The 23,381-nt window shown below is 35.6% G+C and overlaps 1 protein-coding gene across 10 annotated transcripts in view; it reads left to right on the top strand.

Moving 5' to 3' along the window:
• Nucleotides 1–23,381, top strand: part of LOC120414646 (uncharacterized) — a 214,374-nt gene that overhangs the window by 111,829 nt on the left and 79,164 nt on the right. For all 10 annotated transcript variants that reach the window (XM_052707913.1, XM_039575893.2, XM_039575887.2 and 7 more), the window contains exons 4-5: nt 15,601–15,762; nt 22,084–22,221. In XM_052707913.1, coding sequence (XP_052563873.1) covers nt 15,601–15,762; nt 22,084–22,221 — 300 coding nt within the window. The remainder of the gene's footprint in view (nt 1–15,600; nt 15,763–22,083; nt 22,222–23,381) is intronic.

The following is a 23,381-nucleotide window of genomic DNA, read 5'->3' as shown; positions in this document are numbered from 1 at the left end:
AATGATTGCCAACTAGGACGTCAATGATTGTACCACAAAATTATATAAATTTTGAAACAAACTTGCTTTAGATCAAAAATTCCTTCAGTGGCTTCTAGAAGGCAACAACTGGCACATGCTGATTCATTTTGGTGCAGAAATTCATTAAATTGAATTTTATACAGAATATTTTATAGTGATGATCAATTTTCTTCGAACATGATCAACAGCTTCACCTTAAGGGGCTCGAAACTGGCAAAAACCTAAACGCACCGATTCTACGGGTTGAATCCCAAAGCGCCAAATCCTGTCGCAGCCAATCAAGCTCATATTTGGGATTCGGATTCAGTACACCTAGCGTAATAATACCTTTCTCTGGTATCAATACCAAATTTTGTTATTCCTGGACCCTTAAAAATTTATCTTAAGGATTATGCAAGAGCAAAATGTGGTATCATACCAATTTAAGGTATTGTTTTGATATTGCAAAATTGCAAAATTTGTCAATGATCGAACACCACATTTTGGTATTCTTTTGGTATTACAATATTTTATCAAATTCCTCTGCAACTATGGGAAAATTTTGACCAATTTTGACAAAATAATTAATTTTGCGCTATAATGATGTCTCAAAGCGAATGCTTTCATTCAAAACCGGAAATTTCAAACTTGATTTAAAACATTTTTGATATACCCCCTATAAAAATGACTTGAAATTGTGGAAAATATTGTGGAATAAATAAAGTCAGGATGGCACATTTTGGTATTATTTTGGTATTAAAGTGTTTTATCAAATTCCTCTGAAACTATGGGAAAATTTTGACCAATTTTGACAAAATAATTAATTTTGCGCTAAAATGATGTCTGAAAGCGAATGCTTTCATTCAAAACCGGAAATTTCAAACTTTATTTTAAACATTTTTGATATACCCCCTACATAAATGACTTGAAACTGTGGAAAATTTTCTAAGTCAGGATGGCACATTTTGGTATTATTTGAATATTGAAAAGTTTCATCAATTTTCTCTGAAACTATGGGAAATTTGTTGAAAAAAATTTACGAGTTAATTTATTTTGCGCTAAAATGACTTGAAACCCAAAAATGTTAAAGATGATTTTAAAAATTAGTGTGATATATACCCACTAATATTTTTTTCAAAATATCTCTAAGTCGGGATAACCAAATACTTTGAAAAACGAGTCAATCGACAGATCAATGAGTTTTGGTGAATTTCAATTCTGTTTCATTTTAATAATACTTATTTTTTATTTTTCAGAAGCTTCAAGAACTTCAAGCACAGGCCGTTCATCAATGACAAATGCATTCGGTGTAGTGAAGAATATCACTAATAACAACATGGAATCATCAGGTGAGTAGATTTGGCTGTTGCATATGAATAATTTCCGTTTTTTCACTAACTGCAACTGCTGCACTAAAAATAGTATGAAAATACCAAATTTTGGTATTACTTGTTCAAATACCAGCGACCATAATGTGCTCTTGGTTGCCCAGTAATAGATGGTAAAATACCATGATTTCATACCAAAATCATGTATGTGAAAGACCACAGAAATACCAAAATATGATTTTCCAAGGGCGCGGGAATACCTAAAAATAAAACCATGGCAATACCAAATTTTGGTATTCAAGCAATGTTCAAAAATCCAGAAGACCTCAACTTGGTATTGAAATGGTTTTATTTTGAGGTATTATTTTACCCTTGGAATAACATGGTTTGGTATTGTTGTGCCCTTACACATACAAGATTTTGGTATGATTTCATGGTATTTTACCATCTATTACTGGGCAACCAAGGGCACATTTTGGTCGCTGTTATTTGCCCAAGTAATACCAAAATTTGGTATACCCGTGTTATTTACCCCTGCTCGGGTAGAGAACCCATAGGTGAAATCAAACAACACTTGAAGTATTCTTCAAACTATTCGGTAAATTATTAAGAAAGTGTCTACAACAGAAAGTTTTTCGAAAACGAAAAACGGAACGGAATTTATCGTTCCGAAGAAAATCTTTCACTCCTGCTCAACACACAAGTAATTGTTTGGAAACATTTTATGCAAATTTCGTCCAAACATAATCTTCAACTCTCAAGTGTGCTTCTGCTGCTGCTACAGCTTCTGTATGTGTTTCTTGGACAAGTTGCAATAGAAAGCGTAAACTTTTCCGTATACCTACGGTGGGCAAACTTTTGCTGGCCCGTTCAAACAAAAAGTCTCTATTTACAGACGACGGCGGCCTTCCAAGAACATGCAGCAGCAGCAGCAAGAAAAATGAACTGGAAAATGGTTTTCCAACAACCCGGGCAGACTCTTCGTCTGGGTTAAGACAGGCAGAAAGTGCATTTTATGTTTGCTGGACGGTGAAATGTGTTTGCAGTTTGCACCGGTTTCCGAAAAAGATGCCGACACCCGATATTGGTCACCCGAAGGATTGTGGGAGGAGTGGTAAACAACAAAAAAATTTGTCGAAGAAAAACACAATCGCACATGTGACCGGAAGACTCAGTAGCTAGAAAAAAAACAATATTTTGGTCAAGATTCTAACGATTTAATTTGTTAATAACGTCTCAAAGTAAGGTTACAAAACTTCAAATATTTTAAGACCTGGGACAGAAAAGAAGACAAAAAACTTAAATTTTCCTATAACTTTCAAAACAAAACAACACACGATTTCATTTTGGAACGATTGGACATCATTGGAAAGATTGCTTAAATTATAGACTCTATAGCGATTTTTAATCAGAATCAGATAATCAGATCATTGGACTGGTAAAAGAAAGACATCTCGGTCGAGACATGTATTCAATTTTTTATTTCACATTTCATTTAAAAAGAAACTGAGTGTATGCTTCCAAGACATTTGCAAACACCCACAAAAGTTTCTCTGGTGATAGCAATGTGCTGTGATACTGACTGTGCCAGTGCAACTGTAATGGGAATTTGATTACAAAGTGTTGGATTGGAAAAAAAGAAAGGCAAACAATGCTCTGCCCAGGAGAGAAGATGAAAAATGGAGTGTTATTTGGCAAAAAAGAAACAATGTACTTGCGAAGGCGAAAGATGTTCGGTTGCATGCATGGTCAATTTTGTGGTATGCAAATAAGTATTGATTCAGCTTGTATGGTCTTGTTAAACATAAAAGAAAAATGAGAGACACAGAATAATAGGTGGTATCATACAATCATTCGAAGTGAGATTACACGTTTTATTTCTTGCCCTTTTGTGAGGCAACATTAGTAAATTCAATACACGAAATCGGTTCCGTTAAATAAGTAGCAAAACTACATTATTTACAACAAATCCATAAAACAGTTTAAACCACAAACTGGGGGAAATCACAGCGCCATAGCTGTGGCCCACAGAACGAGTAAATATTTATGTTTTAATTAAAAAGGCCCCATTCGAAGCAACAACCGGGCACAGACACCACAGCCAGAACGATTTGGCGTTGTCCTTGGGCAATCGCCAAAACGCCCCAAAAAAGGGGACGCATTTTTAACGGCCCGGCGACGACCTCAATCCGTGTCCCGGCGTTCGCGTCTTTCCGGGATGGTTGTTTCAATTAAAACGTGGCCCTCATAAATTACCCATCCTGACTTTTCCGGTCGCGTTGTCGAATGCTTCCAACAAAACAAGGGGGTAACTCGGTGGTTGTTACACTTGGTTCGATGAATAAATCTCTTTTATGGTACAAGTTGCTCTGATTGCAATTAAACTTTGCAAGAAGCCATGCTGTTTAAGGTGAAGTCAGCCATAATTAAATCATTACTTACTCGCTTGAGGGTGGATTCATTTGTTTCAAAGCATGTTTCTAATTTAAAAAATAGTTGAAATGCAGTGAAAAAATATTCTCAACTATTTTTATTTCAAATTAAAAAACTTTGAAAGTTCTCAGAGGATGCCGAGATGGTTGGGGCACGGTCTAGGCGTCCGGTTCCGGTGGTGTAGTAGTTAGCGTGGTAGCCTCTCACCCCAGTAAGGCCTGGGTTTAATCCCAGATGGACCCGGTGGCATTTTTCGAGACTAGATTTGCCTGATCACGCCTTCTATCGGATGGGAAGAAATACGTCGGTCTATTTGCGTAAAAAAAGGTTTTGAATGACTCACCTCACATAACCTTCGGACGCCTAGAAATGAGCAGAAACTTGCAACAGTGACCAGAAAATACCCAGGGAGTCGTTATAGTGGATTGCTTTGCTTTTTTTGCGGGTTTATTAATCTGGATATGGCTCCCTCCGGATTGATGTTTTCTTTTGAGGTGTGCAAAATCAATATTTTTTTTCTTTTCGATACAATATTACATGATTTTGCTCAAGGAGCGGCCGTGCCTGACTGGTTACGGTGTTCGCTTTGCAAACGAATGGTCCTGAGTTTGATGCCCATCTGCTCCCAACGAGAAAGTTTAAGGCTTAGAAATATTTGAAATACTGAATATGAACGAAAAATCAAAGTCGCTCGAAGTGGGGTAAGCAAAAATGCTAACCACTACGCCATCACGGCTTGGTGAGCTATGACTGGAATAGGGAATACTGTTACTACCAACTAAATACGCGCTGGGTCTTTGTCCATTTGACAAGGGTTCGAAAGTTCTAAATAACGTTTGAATCCGATTGATGCAAACGTTCTTTAGACGGAGCTTGTCGATTCAATCTGAGGTACCTCGTGCTCGGCTATCCAGCGTAGAAATGAGTCATCGTAGCTCGGCAGAGCTAATACTATCCAAATGCCTCTGCAAGTTTTTTGCATGTATAGAATGTTAAAATCTAAAAAAATCCATGGAAACACCTCAATTTGTTAGAAGCGACCGCGTGGTCCCGTTTGGTTGGTTGCACACACACAATATTACAAGTTTTTGCTCAAAAAGATGATGTGGTACGGATTTTGAAAAGTTCTCAGATCAAGTTCCCCTTATAGGGCATACCCATAAAGACTCTCAAGCCAAATTTCAGCTCATTTGGTTGAAAACTGGCTTGTCTCAAGCGGGTTCAAGTTTACATGGAAATTACTATGGGAAATTTTGAATTTTCGTTCATTCGCTCCTCATGCCTGGGGAAAACATGTAGAAACTTCTAGGATGGCCAAAAATGAGCGGAATTGTCTGGAGAACAACTTTTCCTAAGAGACCAGGTCGATTCGTTCAACGCCCATCAAGCTCAACGGCAATACATCCAGGGTTTTTGGAACCAACGGTTTTCCCCAGAAAAGCATCAAATTTTCCTTAGCATGCTATGAATGCTTGATGAACACCGCGACGCCACATGTCAAACAGCTACCACGTGGACTAGCATTGCCTATAAAAAATTACTTTTTATTACTTTTTGAACCATAGAATTATCATTCATGGTGATCAGGATACTATTCAGCTGTATTCTGAACCTTCAAATAAGAAAAAAAAACTGTTATGGTGCAAATTTTACAAATTTTACATTGTGCATGCTTTTGCTATCGGATGGTTTGCTGGGTGAAGTGTGAAATTAGCCTTTTTTGCTTAAACTCAAAACGACTTAATACCAAATTCCAAAAAAAAGAACCAAGTTAAGTGATTGTAGATAATATTGAAGATAGGACAAGATTTTAGGTAGATTTCAAAATGACGTTGATACGTTGACACATTCATTGTTAACCCTCTACAACCTAATCCCGCCTCTAGACGGGCTTCGATCTGAAAAATACATTTTTGCAATTCCGTCGTGAAACTACTTACTTTTCCTGTCATTCTTGAACGACGAAATAGCCTACTTTTCTGTACCAAAAATAACAGAATCGAATAGCAACACTTTTCAAAATAAATGCTGAAAAGTTCTACTTTTCAGCACTCAAATGGGTGCTGAAAAGTTGAACTTTTCAGCACTTGTTTCGAAAAGTAACACTTTTCAACATTTTTTGATTTAAACGATTTATTGACAAAATACATGAAAATTTGACATTAAACTTCACTCAGTGTCTGTTTTTTGGAATTGCAAAAAAATGTTGTATGGAAATCGGTGAACCTCGTTGGATAAATGTACGACTCGTGCTGAAAAAATCCTATTTTTGCAACTTGTTGCATAAACTACTATTTTCAACCAATTTTTGATCTTTAAAAAGTATTGGCAAGAAGAACTCTCAAAATTGTAGAATTTTTTAGAGGTTGGAAGTTTGACTTGTTTAATGTGACTTTGCCAATGTTTTTAAAAATGTCATTTTTTAAGGGTCAACTTTGATTTTGGTTTTTAATAACATTTCCTATATTTTAAGTAAAAAGAAGTAAGTGCAGTAATTTTTTTAAGTGTCCCATAACTTGCCTCTACTCATTTTTACAATTTAAATGATAATGGTACCATTTTATAGCAGCAAATGTGAAAAACAAGCAAAACATTGGAAAAGCGGCTGTAAAAACAAGAAAAAATTAGATATCATGATTAGAATGATGGGAGGTGGTAGAATAGGCCAAATACTACCAAAAACAAACTTAAATTTAACAAGATAAATGCAAACTAAAATACTAAAAATAAAACAAGAGAAGTAAAGTTTTTCGTAAAACATAAGTTGCTTAAAACGACTTCCTAAACACCCAATGGCCCATGGTATAATGGTTCAATGGCCCATTAGTCAAAAAATGTGACTTTCATCGAACAATTCTCCGACACTTTCTCCTTTAACGAATTGAAGAGCATTTAAAGGTGAATCTATTGTAGATAGGCGGCAAACCAGTGTGAATTTGTTCGACGTGAAGGTCCAAAAAGGCAGAGCAAACACAACAAACAACACCAGAACGGAAATGTAATAATTTTAACACGCATTCTCTGTGGCAGTGGGATGGCGATACAAAGTAGGCTTGGGAGATACCTTCCATTTGCCCTTCACATCACGTACGGCGCCACGCACCGCCGACGCCTACTGGGAAATATCCTTCAGTGTCAATGCTATCCTTTTCTTTTGTTTATGCCATGGTGCCTGATGGGTTTATTTGGTAATCGTTTGAAATTATGTGCTACGTGTTAGCTGAAATTGGCTTTTTGTGTTAGAAGGGTGCAAATAAGTTACGGAATTTCTGTTGTCCTTGTTGTTTAAAAAATATACAAATACTTTCATATCCTTATAAGGTAGCTAGTTCCTCAGCTTTCCAAAAACAATGTAAATTTAGTCATGCATTCGGATTCATATTACTAAGGGAAACCATATGTTGGCCTCAGCGACACGGAATTAATCAATTTCTGTTAGGCTGTGTAATTGTAACTATCAAATTCACCTGGTGCAAATAGCAATCTTCAAGTTTATGAACTAGAATAGTTCTCAATTACAACTGCTTCATCATTCATCTTAGAATCAGATATATGAAGAGATATTTCCAATTTCTGAGAATCACTCAGAAGCATTTTTACCTAGATCAATTGTTGTACAACAGTTGTTTCAAATGAGCATTCTTAGTTGAATACATATTATTCTATCGTAAGCCATATGATTCGCTCCCAACCATGATATTTTTATTCATAAACGAAACGTATACACCAATAATAGGCTTTTATGATTATGATTTCCTGATTGTTCTTTATACTCCTCGACGATAAGAAAGGATGGCTAGTAGAATCAAAATGGCTTTCAAAGCTCTTCCATTGTGTATTCCTTTCTAGGAGTATTGACTACAAGGTATCATGTGGGATTTGCTGAGAGAAATTTGTATCGTTTTCAATCCCACCTGCTTTGTAGACCACATCATCGTTGAAGATATTTGAATGTAAGCTCTTTTTGGGAGATCAGTAAAAGTTTTTTTTTTCTAATTCTGATTTGTTGGCTCTTTTTACAATCAAAATCATCGAAACTCAATCACATATTTCAACAAAGGTTACTTAAATTTGTTTTCAATTGTTGCTTCGGAAATTTATCAATCAACTGCTTCAAGAACCTCATATCTGGTCGAGCGTTTCTGAAATGGGAAGTCTCACAACAGTGCAACAATTAGTGCTAGATGCTGTGTTGAGTACAGATATCATAACAGACAGTTCATGTCGGAAGACGTTTCATTTGCAGCAAGTATCCAGGCCAGGACAGCTGTACGTCAAGCACTTTCAACCAATGGAAGGAAGCCCATTAATATTACAAAATTGGTCCTCATCACCTAGTCCTGAGAGTCGAGCTTCCTGAAGAGTAAGGGTCTTGAGTAAAAGTGCTGCAAATTTATTCAAATTTCAATCAAATTTCAGCCCTGTGGCAAAACGGTCTCCAACAACCGGAAAATGGGCCCTATCCGGTTGATGTCACACTTCCCCCTCCACTTTCATTCCTGAGCGGCTTACGACGACAAACGAGATGGGGGCATGAGAGTGGTAGAATTTGAGTGATGGAATGGCTTCTAATGTCATTCTTGTGGTATTGGCTTGGCAATGTTAAATATGCACGAAAGGCCGGCTGTGATAAGCTTCACACAATATTATTTAGATGTGAGATCGATAGACAGAGAAAGCGAGTAGATGTCAACCTTTCTCGTAAATCTTTTCCTCTCAAATACTTTAAATTTGTCTTTGCGTTGAAAATTCCTTTAAATTCTTCCCGCCATAAGCTTCTCCATCCCCTCTACTAGATTGGGGGAAACTTTGAGGAACCTAATGAGAGAAAAGCCTCATCGTTTCAGGCAGCTGATGCTGCTGCAGTATGCGGGCGGTGCTGCTCCTTCAGGATCGTGCTCTAGTACACTTTGTCGACATCGGGACACATGACACAGCAGAGCCATTGCAGCCTGTCTGGGAAAGTTCACTCACACCCGACCTCATACAGTAAATACCGTCCTCGGTTCAAGTAACCACAGAGAAATTCTCTACGTTTTTAAGCATCTAGCTATTATTACTTTAAAACAATTTGTTCAAGCTAGAAGTGCTACAAACATTTTTGAACGAATGTCGTCAAGAATTGTATGAAGAAAAGAATTAAACATTCATTGATGTCAAATATCTTTCTTTATTGAGCAATTTGAAACTAAACTGTGAAAATCCGGAGAATTTCTTCACAGCCAAAGTAGCAACTCGAGAATTGCAAACTGACAGTAAACCTGTTCCTTTCCGGGGCAAAAATGCAGAGTGCGGCAATTTTAGACTCCTTTTGCATCGAATCCTGCGTATCGTCTGCTAGGGATGCTGCCATGTGACGACACACGTGTGCTACTCAAATCTCTCCCCCTAAGTGCAGGCCTGAACAAGATTAAGAGATCACCAGCAGGTATCGCCCCTTGAACATTTTCGTGTCTCACTCTTTAAAACTCAATCCCCGTAATCTCTGCGCAGGCATGAAATCATTCATTTAAGTTTGCGCCCTCGACGGGAGGGCAATGCTCGAATCTGAAGAGGAGGCTTTTGCGGTGTTTCGAGCCTGGGCCCGGAGCTGGCAAAACTTGAGCCTCGAATGACAAAGTGGAAGTTCTCGAGTGGGGAAATGCAAATTTTCCGACAGCTAGCGGGGATGAATTGTGATGATAAAGCTGGAATTGGTTATGGGTGTTTCTTTTACAAGTGTGTATCACACGGAATTATTGGTGCAAAATTAAACAGGTGCTTTGGCAAAAATTCGAGTAGATTTGAAGCTTTCGTTGACATACTTTTCCAATTTTAAATTTTCAAAACTTGTGTATGTGTTCTGGGAACATATTATAGGGGTCTAAAGTTTGATCATAACAAGAGCAGAGTTAAAGTTGCTTCAAATCCATTTACATAAAATTCTGATTTCAGTGGACTACAATGAGACTCCATTAGTATATATAAAGCATGTTTAAGTTAAATTATCTTCAATTTTGCAGAATTTGTTCTATATTTGCAAATAGTAAAGTGATGGACTTTATCTCCACTGCATGCTTAAGGTTTTTTTTTTTTTTGAAAATCCGGAAAATCGGTTTCTTGGCTAGTTTCCAACTTGAAGACCAATTTTCAACATTTTTAAGCTAAAAATTTATAATAAAATGCTTAAAGCATGATTATAGTTATACCATTACCCATTTTTTATCAAGGAATTTACTAAAATATTTTATTATTTTTAAAAAAAATATGTCTTTTCCTGAATTGTAGTTTAGAAATTCAAAAAATGCTTGTAGGTCACTCATTTCATTGGAAGTTACTTTTTAATTGACTGAAACTTTGTAAGGCGCTTTCCTATGATCAAAGAATGAATTTTGCATCATTGGTTCGTCCATAACATGTTAACAGTTGTCCATACATAAATGGATTGTAAAAATTCAAAAATCTTTACTTAATCAATGTCTTCCGCAAAGTTGTAAATTATGGTGGAAAAATACACTCTAAAATATTTTTTCTACCTTTTCCACTAGCTAAAATAAATCCACTAAATTTATATTCTCAAAAACTATAAATTTTTGTTTTACTTTTTTGTTCAAACATTTTAAGTGTATCAAAAAGGCAACATTTGAGCCACAATGAAGACAGAAAAACATTTAATTTTGTTAGTTGTTTTTTGTTTAAATTTGCAATCAAAAAGCATTTCATTTTTTCGATTAGACGTACCGTTTTCAAGTCGCTTAAATTTCCTTTTCAAACGTAAAATCGTTCTTATTCTGTGGAAAATGGATGAAATAGACAAATAGTTTGTATTGGTCTAATTACATGATAGATTGATTTAATTGACCATATTTGAGTTAAGTTTTGAAAAATGTAAATTTTTGAAGCTTTGAACAACATTGAAAAAAAAGCTATTTTTACATTTTTTGACATTACAACAAATATGCTACAAAAGTTTGCAAAATATGTACACCTTATTTTTGTTTTTATTTAAAAAAAAATAAAAAAAATAAATTACGCTATTTTAATGTTTTAAATTTCTGTTATTTAAAAAAATGTCTTTTTAAAATATTGTGTACTTGTGTTTTCAAAAAAAAATTAAAGTTTTGTTTTTATATTTCGAAAATGGTGGTGACATTACATGTTGAACAATTCATGTATAAGATAAGTGTGGTTAATGAAAAATCGTTGCGAGCCAGAATTTCAACATTTCAATGAAAAAAACTTTTAAAAAATGTTTTTAACTTTTGTAAATAGTTAACCTGCTATCATTAGTTTCAAAAAAAAAAGCGAAAAACATTTATTTATTTCATCGAAAGTTCACTAAAATTCAAATTATTTTTAAGAAACCCAAACATGCTCAAATGATTTTAAATGCAAAGGAATGCATATTTAATTAATTTCAGCTGAATGCACTTAAATTTCTTTGTTTTTAAAGGTTTTTGAAAATATATTTTTGCTTCTGGTTTTTCGAGCCATTTTTTAATAATGGTGGAGGGGGGGGGGGGGGGTTGATCGACGAAAGCTTTGTAAAATATTTGCTGCAAACCTGATCCTCCGATTTCCACATTTTGTCTACCTGAATCAGTTGATAGTCAATCAAATTCGTTGTCTAACTGTAATGAGTTCGAATCCCTAAGGAAGTGCAATGTAAGTTTGAGGGTCAGTTCATAAAAGGGTCAATATACCCAAGTAACAAATGATATGCTTAGTATTCTTATAAGTTTTTATTAAAGTTTTAAAAAGTGCAATAAAGTATTACTAAGGCTTTGATTAAAACCTACTTGTTTTATGGTCACAAAACTTAATAATAGTTTCAAGATCTCTTCAAGATTATGTTAAGAATTATATATTAGGTTTTAATTTGCTTTTATTCCTTACACTTTAAACTATCTTGAAGAGGTTGTTTTGTTGCCAAATAACTTTAACGAAGTCTGCCTTAAATCAGTCCCGTCTTCAAAGAGCATTTTTACAACCCTGTAAGACTTAAACTGTCAGTGTCTCTGCAACTTCGTTCGGTGCAGAACGTGAAGCTGTTCCCTAAACAATTATTCATGAATATTCAGTTAGATAATTCATTGCTACGTTGAAGGTGTAATAAAAATGGCTTTTTGTTGTTTCTTATTGTTTTTTAGTTTTGATGAAAAGAATAATATATAACATTTTCCTGGAATAGTTTTTACTGTTGTGTGCCTTGGAATTGGCTCCAAAAAAGTGCTTTTAAAGATTTAGTGAATTTGTTTTCATCTGTCTGAACACATCCGACTCCGCCTGCGGTTCTTACATTGTGGGAAATAAATCTATATTAAAAGATAATAATATGAATTTATTTCCGATAAAGTGTGCTTGGTTGATAGTTTTTGGGGAACACTTCTGGAGCATCATTTGGAAAGATCGCAAAAGCATTTTGATAGCTGGAACTGTTTTGCAAATTCTGAAACACCAGGTAACTATTTAACAAAACCCGTAGTGTTAAAAGGTAACCGGGAAGCCAGCTTTTGTTTTGTGAAAATGTTACCTTTTGTATCGAAACTTGTAGAATAGTTCCAGCAGTCAAAATGCTTATCCACCATTTTCCGGTGTTGCTAAAGACTATTGAGATTTAACAAGGACTGGCATAAATACTTAAGGTATACAAAAGGCTATCCATAAAACATTATATTCCTAAATTAGTCTTCAATAAAACCCAGCAGATCTAGTTTTCTGTATTGTTACGCCCAATAATTGACAGTTGCGCTCAAGGTGTCATTTGTGCTATTGTTGCAGTTTTCTGTGTTTTTTTGTGAATAACTATTTCAATCAATAATATGGTCTTTTGTGCTGTCTACTTGTGTAAGTGAAGTGAAAAGAACAAAAACTGCGGTGAATGTTGCGACGATCACTTAACAATAGTGATAATAAGGACAGTGTTTATAAAGCTACACGAATAAAGTTGCGTCAGTTGGTTCTTCATTAAGTGATCTTATGTGTGTTCATGCTGTGTGTGTTTTTAGAATGAATAAATATCGTTAAAAAGCAAAAAACCTTTCTGTTTTTTTATTCAGTTATTTTGAAATTCAATTTATCCACCATCGAAGGCGATCTACTTGCAGCTGAAAAAGTTGCATGTACTACGGTCCTGCCATGTGCGATATAATCTTGTAGAAAACCATGATAAAACATTTTGGTTCTGATTAAAGCCCTTATAAGAATTTTATAAATCTGGTATGTTCTGGCTAGTTTTGAGCCAGAGCTGCTCAAGAATGAATAGATTTAAAAAATATTTAATCAAGAGCATTTATACTTATCCAACTTCGCCATATTGCTGAAAGAAGCAAGGGGCAAAAAACGCAGCCATATTGAATTTGGAAGCAACAACAAGCAAAAATAATTAGTTTTTGAAAAAATCTCAACTTTTTTTCAGAGAATTGAAAGTGCTCACACTAATTTTTCGAGCTATCTTTGAAAATTGGTCGATGATTTTTTTTGGCATAACTGTATAAACTTCAACAAATATTTCTTAGTTACAATAAATAATATTGCCAAATTATTATCATCTGCCATCAGTCATTGTATTTGCGTATAAGAATAATTTATTTTAATCAAGTAAATTTGTATGTCATTCCCTCTGATATACAACCTTTTGGTTTTACTGGAAAACAAATAAATAAATACTTCATGCTCTGATATAGCATTCAAGAATAATTACAGACTTCAAGAAAACCTTTTTTCAAGCCAAGCAGTTTTAATCTTGTTTTGAAGAGCTCTATAATGTTTTTATAAAGCACACATTAAAACTGGTAAGTTTTAACATGCTCCTCAAAAATACTCTTGATAACCTCCTAAAATAGTCCATTTTGGCTTTAATGTTGATTTAACTGGTATTTAACTCAGCATGTAGGACCATAAAGCATTTCATTTGAACTTTCTTAAGAATTCTACAGAAACTCTTTGAGACTATTACAAAACTGAAATTGTTACTTGGGTAACTAGCAAATTTAAAAAAAAAACTTTTATTTTTGCAACTATTACAGAATTCTACCTAAGTCAAACTTGAACATTTTTTTGATATTTCTAAAAATATTTGATGAAAGTTTTGAAGATATTTACTAGTTTCACTCACATTGAAACGTGTGAAATTGTTTTAATTATAAAATATTTTGAACAAATTATTTGTATCCAAAAGTGGGGATCAAAATATTGATAAATCATAAGTTTCTTTTTATTAACGAAAAATAAAAAAAAAGATTAGCATATAAACGCTTAAAATAAACCTTAATTTTGAAAAAAGTATAAAATCACTTTACAAGTGGTCAACGGGCCATTTTCATGATCATTCAAAATGGGTCCGCGCCTCTGTTCTAAAATTACCCCCACTCCACCTCATAATTTTCGGATCGTCGACGAGGCAAAAAGCGAATAAGGAGGTATAGGAGAATGGGTGCAAAGAAGCGGGGCCTACGTCCCCGATCATGACATTAAATTTGACATTTCGACAGTAGTGGCCACAATCCGGAGTGGCCGGAGGCCCCGGGGATGTCCCGATTTGGGGACATTTGCCGAACCATTAGAGTTGGGGCAATTTATGGTTTTTGATACTGGACATAAAAAGTTGCATTTGGTCATTTCCAGAAGTTAAGCAGTTAAAATAAATTGCTTATTTCAGGCAGGAATTAATAAATCGATTAATGCGTTGCAAATTGTTTTATTCCACTGTGAAAATCTATTTCTGGAAATTTAGAAACTATTTCGTAATCAATTAGAGCCCTGAAAAAGGCTGTTTTAATATGTGCTGTTAATTTACTTTGCTGCCGCCGATTGCTTGCAACAGCCTTGCTAAAACATTTCTGCATCTTGGTAACTTTCGAGTGGTAAGAAAAGTCGATTGATTTAATTTAATTTCTATTTCAGTTTCACTTGCAATTTCCGTCCCCGTTCGATAGGACGTTGATATTATATCTTAAAACATTTCAAATCAAACAGCCTGTTTCAGGGGTACGAAATTGATCACAAAAGAGTAGTCTTGCGTAATTATCAGTGAATCTTGGGGAAATTTGGACCGAGCAATATAATCGAAAATTTCAACAACCATCTTCCAAAGTTCTTTGTCATACTGGTCATGTGTAACATAACCACCTGCACCTTTTTATTCTATAGAAGTTTAACAAATTTTAGAGCTGATATCTCACAAAAAAAGAGTTTTCAAATTGCCTCTCTCTCTCTCTCTCTCTCTCTCTCTCTCTCTCTCTCTCTCTCTCTCTCTCTCTCTCTCTCTCTTTCTTCACCATTAAGATTTTTAATAATATTTTTGCAACGTGACTTGCAGTAATCCATGTTCCGGTAGGGTAATCTCAAAGCCATGAAATTTAATTAAGTTTTCAATTGAACTCGTCTGACAAACCATTCAACTCATGATAATCAAGATGGATTGTGTTTATTGAAAAAGAAATAGATTGAATTATCAAGACATAGTCGATTGGCAGGAAATCCTACTAATCAACTCCCACATTCTAGAAAGCATAGTTCGACTTAACAAAACAATTCTACTCAATCTCGATCAACAATGCAACAACTTGAGTGAAGAGCTGTTTGCAAAAACCTTGGCACAACTCAACTATTGTAAGGAAAACCTTCGAAATCAAATGCTCCAGCTGACAAGAACAAACAACTGCAATTGCAGCTTGGAGCAGCAAATCAGAGCTCAGTCTTGATTTCTATACACTATGCACTTATTTTCCCTTGGACCCACAGGACCACCCCTCCCCTCAACAGGGGGGATCGTTATCGCAATCATCGTGTGTGTCGTAATTGATTACAAAATTAATCACATTTTCCCTTCACTTGTTCTGCTCTCTCTCTTCCACAGCACCACAGATGATGTTGAAAAATCGCTGGAACTGCTGGACAAGGTCCTGTCAGAGTTTGAAGAGGAGCACGAGGTAATACACGCCCACCCGGTGGAACCGGACAGCCCCTCCCAGGGCAACCAGTCCGAGGACGATGGTTACATGAGCATGAACGGCCGGAGGTAGGTTGATTTCCGGGATAATTTTTGTTCCACACATGAATGCACCGAGGAAACGTTACGTAATGCAAAGTCTGCCTCTCGTGAAATGTTCCACACCTTTTTAAAAGATTGCATCATTAAAAAAACCTTCAACTTTTTGCCCCAAGACGCGCTTAATTTAAATTGTTTGCAGTGCTCTAGTATTTACACAGAACTTTTCACTCTCTCGAGCAAAATTATTTGTGTACTGTTTCCTTACAAAATGCACCAACACACCCACTCACACGCACACACGTGCAAACGTTCTATTTAAAGCTTGAATCATTGAAGAAAAAACTCTGTGGCCTCGCCGGGGAGCCACGTCCGGGAGCGTGTAATTATCCTCTTTTTCCTGGCGCGCTACTCTCAAGAGCAACATATGTATTTACAGTCGTAATTGTAATGTGAGCCGAATGCCAAGTGCTTCCTTAGCAGCAACAACAAACAGGGGGGGTGGGTACCCGACGTCCCCAAAGTTCTTTTTTTTTCCTGGGCACGTTCCGTCCATCCATATTTAGTCCGAGAAGTGTTGGTGAGAATGTGTTTGGGTTAGTAACAGCTGCCCCACGAGCAGCACACGGGGTTCATATTTAGTGCACCTTAAGAGCACTTTTGCAATGAACGGCATAATGAGCCTAATGTTGAAATGGGGCCTGGCTGTTTAGCAGGATGGGAAATCAGCGAACGGCAAATTGCAGGATTTATTTCCGGTTGAGTTATAGATGGTTGACACGTCTCGACATGATTGCAACTTAATATTATTCAAATCTAATTACCTTCAATAGAAAACTTTTCTTGTAATCTATCGAATGATGTTTTGGACAACGTTTAACGTTTTACTTTATATTTTTAAATACGTTGACCCTTGAAATTCACAAATTCGGTACACTCCGGGTCAATTTTGTGGTATTTCAGGATATGATCCCCTAGGTTTACTAAGCCTAAGATATTTTGAAAATCTTTATGAGCTCATAGTTCGTGTCCCAAGGAACAACTTTCCCCAAGAGTGCGACAAGATTCGTCATTTATTAAGAATGTTAAAGAATTTGATACACAGCCGCTCTAAACTTCAACTTTTCGGCAAGTGCTACCTCTATTTCAAAAGGACATAATATTGAATATTTGACTTTTTCGAAATGTGAGTCTTGATTCCATGCATTTGATGTATTGATCACATGGTACTTTTTTCAAAAATGTTTGATTTAATTACCTTGACTTAAGGTTCCATACTTAAATTTCGGATTTTTTTTTTGGGAAAATCGCAGTAATTCTTTATTAGTTTTGTCAAACTCTTATATTTTCACATCTACGAGTAGAGAATTGAGAATCAAAATGGAAAAAAATCTGTCCAGTTCTTTCTTCACGTCGCTGGAATTAATTAGGTTCAATCATTGAAAAAAATCAATTAGTATGGGATTCAAAAATCTTCAACTCTTTGAAGCTTCATTGCTCTGAAATGGCATTATGGATCTAGTTCATATTTATGTCTTCGGGAAGAAGACATTTCAAAGAAATTCTTTTACTTTTGACCTGGAAGTATGGGTGTTGGAGGCTGTTTGCAAAAAGAATAATATCCTGGATTGGTTTGACTTTTTCTCATAGCTTTTGCAAATAATTGAAAAAAAAGATAATTTTTAAACATCCACGAGCAAAATCTACAAAAAATGCCTTTTCAAAAAATTTCTATTTCCTTGTTTCTTTTTCTTTCATTCGTTTTATTTAAGCAATCAAACGTCCAGTCTTCAATCAAGTCTATTAAACAATTTGATTGGAAATTATATCAACTTTTCGGTAAAATATTTTCAGCAAGGGCCAATCCAATCATGGGCACTATTTTGAAAAATCAAAAAAATATTTTTTTCATTGAAAATTTAACTTTAAGTGGCTTTATCTGTAATGTATTTTTCGATGGCAAATTTAATTTATGTTAAGAGTGAGTTTTTCACCAACAGGTCGTATCGAGCTGCTCCGATTTGGATGAAACTTTCAGCGTTTGTTTGTCTATACATGAGATGAACTCATGCCAAATATGAGCCATCTACGACAAATGGAAGTGGGGTAAAACGGGCATTGAAGTTTGAGGTTCAATAAACATGAAAAATCATAAAGTTGTTCCCATTTGCTTAAAACTTGATCAATTCCAACTCTCTTAGATGCATTCGAAGTCTTTTGAAGCACTTTTAAATGTGCTATTAGAGTGTAACAAAAATGACTTTTAGGCGAGCATTCAAGGGTTTGTTCCGGTGGGCATACTAAGCCCAAATTCAAAATATGAGCTTGAACGTAACAGGAGCTGGCGCTCCGCCCTTCAATTTTAAATGGGATTTAACCCGTAAAAACAAATTTTTCTCAAAATTGTCACTTTTTGAGGCATTTTGGCTACTGAAGCGTTTATTTTCAATATCATTGGCGTGTAGGCCAGATCTTTGCGCATCTTTTGGTATATATAAAATTGTATATATAACAAATGGCGTCCACGGCGTCGTGAGGCGCGACGCATATCTTTTTTGCCGGGGCCGATTTTTCGAAAAAATGCCAAACTTTGAAGGTCTGTACCGAGCTCCAGGGTGCTTCAAATTTCAATGTCACCAAAAGATGCGCAAGGATCTGGCCTACGCGCCAATGATGTTGAAAATAAACGCTTCAGTGGCCAGAATGCCTCAAAAAGTGACATTTTTTGAAAAAATCTTTTTTTACGGGTTAAATCCCATTTAAAATTGAAGGGCGGAACGCCAGCTCCTGTTACGTCCAATCAAGCTCATATTTTGGATTTGGGCTTGGTATGCCCACCTGAACAAACCCTTGAATGCCCGCCAAAAAGTTATTTTTGTTACATCCTAATGTGCTATATACATCTAAGATTGGTTTGACATTTTCTAATAGCTTTTGCAAATTACTGCTAAAAAATGGTTTTTTTTTTAAACCTTAATATTCATTTCATATAAATCGGAGCACCTCGATACGACTTCTAGAACAAACCTAGCAAAATTTACAAATACTGCCTCTTATTTTAATTTGACTGAAGTTACAAAAATCGTGTAAAATTCAGATTTTCCCAAAAAAACATTTTTTTTTTCAAAAAAATTATAAGACATAAATTTTTGTCCATACTTTTTCATGGTTCAAAAGTTGCGTTTTTTGTTTCCTAAAACATATTTATAAAAAAATTAATAAATAAAAAACGGATTTTGGGAAATTAAACATTAGAAAAAAAATTAAAATTAGCCAAAAAATCCGCATACCAACTTTTTTCTGAATAGCCCTCATCAATACAAACTTGCAGAAGAAACCAAGCCGATCAGAAAATTACTTCAAAAGATATAGATTTTCGAATATTTGCGTACAAGTTTTGCATGGACAGCTGCAAAAATTGTATAGAGCCTCGTATGGGTGAACCAAAGTTTGACCCAATTCAATGTATACATATAGCAATTCCCCACGAAAACAGCATGATATGAAAAAAGTTCTCCGATCGGACTCAAAATTTGTCTGGGGGTTCCTTGGCCGAAATAATTAGACCCGTATTTTTTTGTTTGACCATTAGGATGACTTACGCCGTGTTAGGGTGGACCGAAAAATAGCAATTTTCGTCGATTTTCGCAAAAACCACTTTTTTCAAAAATCTTTAGCTGTGTTAGACGCAAAAGAAAGGTGATTAGTTTGGCTATTTGGGAAAAATAGTAAGAAGTTTCAAAAATCTAGCTTAACATTTGAAAATGTCATATGAATACTTAAAATGCTGTTTTGAAGGTCTCGGGGCCAAAGAGCCTATGTCTAAAAATATGGTTACCTGATTCCTCGGAAAATTTTACATAATATATCTAAAAATGGTGAAGTTATGTTTTCAATACTCTCAGATACGATTTTTTGAAAATATAAACTGGGGTTTTCGACGAGCAACGCGCAAAAAATGGTAAAATGACGAAAACGGGAAAAATCGTCTTTTTCACTAAAACAGCGATAACTTGAAAATTTCAGCGATGACCTATAAATGCTAGGGTACCAAAAGTTGCTAGTTTTAATTAATGGATTAATTGTCAAAAGAATCCGAAAATGCATTCCGTTTTCCGATTCAAAATCATGTCCAATAAGAAAACCATGACACATTGAGAAGTTTAAAATATTGACATTCATCAACATTTTCTTAACTATAGTTAACTAACTTTTTGAACCATTAAAAATTGTATGAAAAGTTCTTTTTGAGGTACTTTGAACACTACCACGGTCAGTATGATTCTAAACAATTCCGTACGTATTTTGATTGTACTCTTTATTTTGCGGGAAAATCGCAAACCTATCAAAGTCAACCCGTTTTACGGTACCAGAAAAATTCCTGATTTAAGCTGGAATTTCTCATTGAAAACCCAATTTTCTTACTGTTTCGCCTGCAGGGCGCAATACTTCCATTTTTTTAGAGACAAATTGTATAGAAGCATTTAAATTTTCAAGTCCTTGAATAAACGGCTAGCTTTTCTTTAAGTAGTAAAATAATCATGTATACGCTTCCTTAATCTATTTGAAATTGTTTCAGAACGGTTTCAACCCGAACAAATCTCAAACCCAAACACATGACAAACGTTTCGTGAAATGGCCCGTCGTAAACTTGGATTCAGTTAACATGCGGCCAAACGAAAAAAAAATGCACCGCGTGCCCAGTTGACTGTGTTTATGGTTTGCTGAATAACCCTTTGGGTGTACTTAAAACTCAGAGTTCCATCTTTATTACTTTACAGCGTGTCACGCTTTCTCAAAACACATCGCCAACAACGAGTCCAGAGACTTCTGTCTGCCACTTCTGTTCTTTTTCGTCAAACAGGAAGAAGACAAAAATCAGACTGCGGGGGAAAAGGAGCGCCCTTTTGTAATAAAACGTGTCACCCAATTTAATTCAACTGACAATAAAGTGGCGCGAGCGCGAGACGCGAACGATTCGCGTCGTCCCATGTTAATCCCAAAAAGTGACTATCAACGTCTCTTCCCGACGCCACTCCCGACATCAACGGTGACACTTTACTGCTTGATGGTTGGGACCTTAATGGCTCCGGAAGAGGATCTGATTTTGGCGTGGGAATCTGCTCCTCAGGAGGAAATCGTTGCCAATATCCCGCTGACCGAGTAAGGACGGAACTCCTTCGAATGCATATTTTATCATCCATTACGGGAACGTTCAATCATTTACCGATTTATTGGAAGGAAAAAAATCCCCTTATTACGGTCAGTCATCTCCGATCAATTTATTTTCAATTCCACGTTACGTCATCTTATCCTCGGGAACACCCCTTTCGGTGGGAGGGGGTTTGACTTTTCCAATCAGGGGTCATCGATAAATGATGACTTTGTAATCGACTGCGATTTTTTTAGAATTTCTTATGATTATGATCATTGTAGAAATGAGCATCAATGTGATGGAAGGTTTCCTTTATTGGATAATACTGTTTTAGATCGTTGAATCTTCCTCATGTTAGGATAAGTTACGAGCATATTAGTGCTATAAAAATTGGCTATTTGTCACCAAAAATTGGCTACGTCTCCAATGCGCTCCGTTAGCCAAGTTACTCACTCTCTATTTTCCTTCTCTTACAATCAAAACTGGCCAGAGTTGTCCGTCAAAATGGACAAGCATTTCATTAGCGATTTGATTATTAAGAAAGCAACCAAAAACTAGTGTGGAGTCTTGATCGCGGACTATTTAATTCTTCATGTTGTCGATTCTGATGATACATTCACCAACTGGGAAACTCAGGACCAGGGCATGATAAATAAAAAAAATGTAGATCTACGGTCTCTACGAATGATCCCTTCAACTTTCACATTGCTTTGGGGCATCCAATTCTGGCGCGGCAGCGATTGTAACGCAATCACAGAAGTATGTAATCCACCCGACTCCATATGTAGTGCTATGCTAATAAAATCTTCTCCAGAATGTATGGGAATGTAAACTCCAATGATGGATATGGAGTCTCGCAAATCCTTCTGTTTGCTCCAGTAAATCGTCCATGGACTGACGACGACGTTATATCCCGAGGCACACAACCCATTATGTGTTCCACTGACTGGGATCGCCGGCTAGTAGAGAAGTGATACAACGATTCTTGTCGACGTGGAAAAATCTGGGAAATCGGAGGCAATTTAGCAATTCCACATACCCATACATACATACATCAACTATACACATACGAAAAAAAAGTCCAACGATCGAGCAAAAAACGTTGGCGGCGACTGACTCTTTACGTTTACTTTTCCTCAATTGCTCTTTCATCCCTTGATTTTTCTCATTTTTCCTTCCTCTCTCTTCCTCTCTAGGGCCAAATTCGTACCTGATTTTCAACCGACTGACGAGGCCAATGCAGCCCCACTGCCACTTCCGGTGCCGCCAGACGGCAAGTATTCACCCCCGTCGCCCGAGGAAGCAGAACGAATTATTTCCAATTTATTACCGAGGTAGGTACCTTCCGCCGGTGGGGTGAAATATGTGAGCTTTTTTTCCTTTCGTACTCCTGCCCTCCTGTGTGGCGTGTTTACTTCAAGCTACTTTATTTGAAACATCAACTCTCAGAGCTGAAGTGATGGATGTTGATGACGTATTGCATCTGCCTAAATAGACTTTATTATCATAACTTTTCGTGGTAATTTCAATATCAAAATATATTACGTAAATGCATTCACATTTCTTGCACTTAAACCATTTTGCCATGAAAATACTTAATATTCAAAGTAAAAAAATTGTAAATTTGGAAGGTGTAATTTTGGAAGATTGAATATTACCTCTTTCATGAGTTTTTTTAGATTTATATATTTATTTCAAAGATCTATATAATGAATTAAAAATCCTCTGCAAACAAAAAGAAACACACAATATTTTGCAACCATTGGAGCAAGTTAGCTTTTTAAACGATTTTTCCTCCAAATTCTAAAGTTTTTATTTTTATTTAAGTAACCCATAAAACGAGCCAGTCCGCACCAAATTACGAAACAAGATTTTCTGATATAAAAACAGTCAGAAAGAGAAAAAACATTTTCCAAAAAGTAAAATATCTATTAGAAGTGAACGAAGAACAAAATATGACTCAAATAACTGGCATTCAAAAACTGAAATAAGATTCCAGATCCATTTTTTGGTCAAATACCGATATTACATTTTGATCCTTGGTCAAAAACGTATAAATTAAAATGTAAGTACCTATATTTTCAAAGTTTGATTAAAGATTCTCTACGAAATCTTTTTTTTATTTTAATTTTTGTATTTTTTAAACCAGCTGAAACTTTTTTACACTACACTGAAAAAAATGATACACGGCAAAAATAATGTTGAATTTTAATTTCACTTTTTGTCACTAAAACTTGATTTGCATAAAACATTTTTTTTATTTTCTGATATGTTTCAGGGGACATCAAATGCCCACTTTTCAAAAATTTCCAGAATATGCAAAAAATCTTTGACCAAGTTATGAAATTTTGAATCAATACTGATTTAAAAAAATGTAACATTTTCACGTTTTCAAGTTATGGCAATGTATAGATAACTTTTTTGAAATTGTTCGTAGTTATTCATTTTTCATAATCAGAGCCCATGTTTGCTGATTTTGAAAAAAATATTTTTT

The sequence above is a fragment of the Culex pipiens genome, chromosome 2 (assembly GCF_016801865.2).
Source record: "Culex pipiens pallens isolate TS chromosome 2, TS_CPP_V2, whole genome shotgun sequence".
NCBI lineage: Eukaryota > Metazoa > Arthropoda > Insecta > Diptera > Culicidae > Culex > Culex pipiens.
The sequence above is the reverse complement of the archived record's forward strand: the minus strand, read 5'-3'. Positions and strand labels throughout refer to the sequence as shown.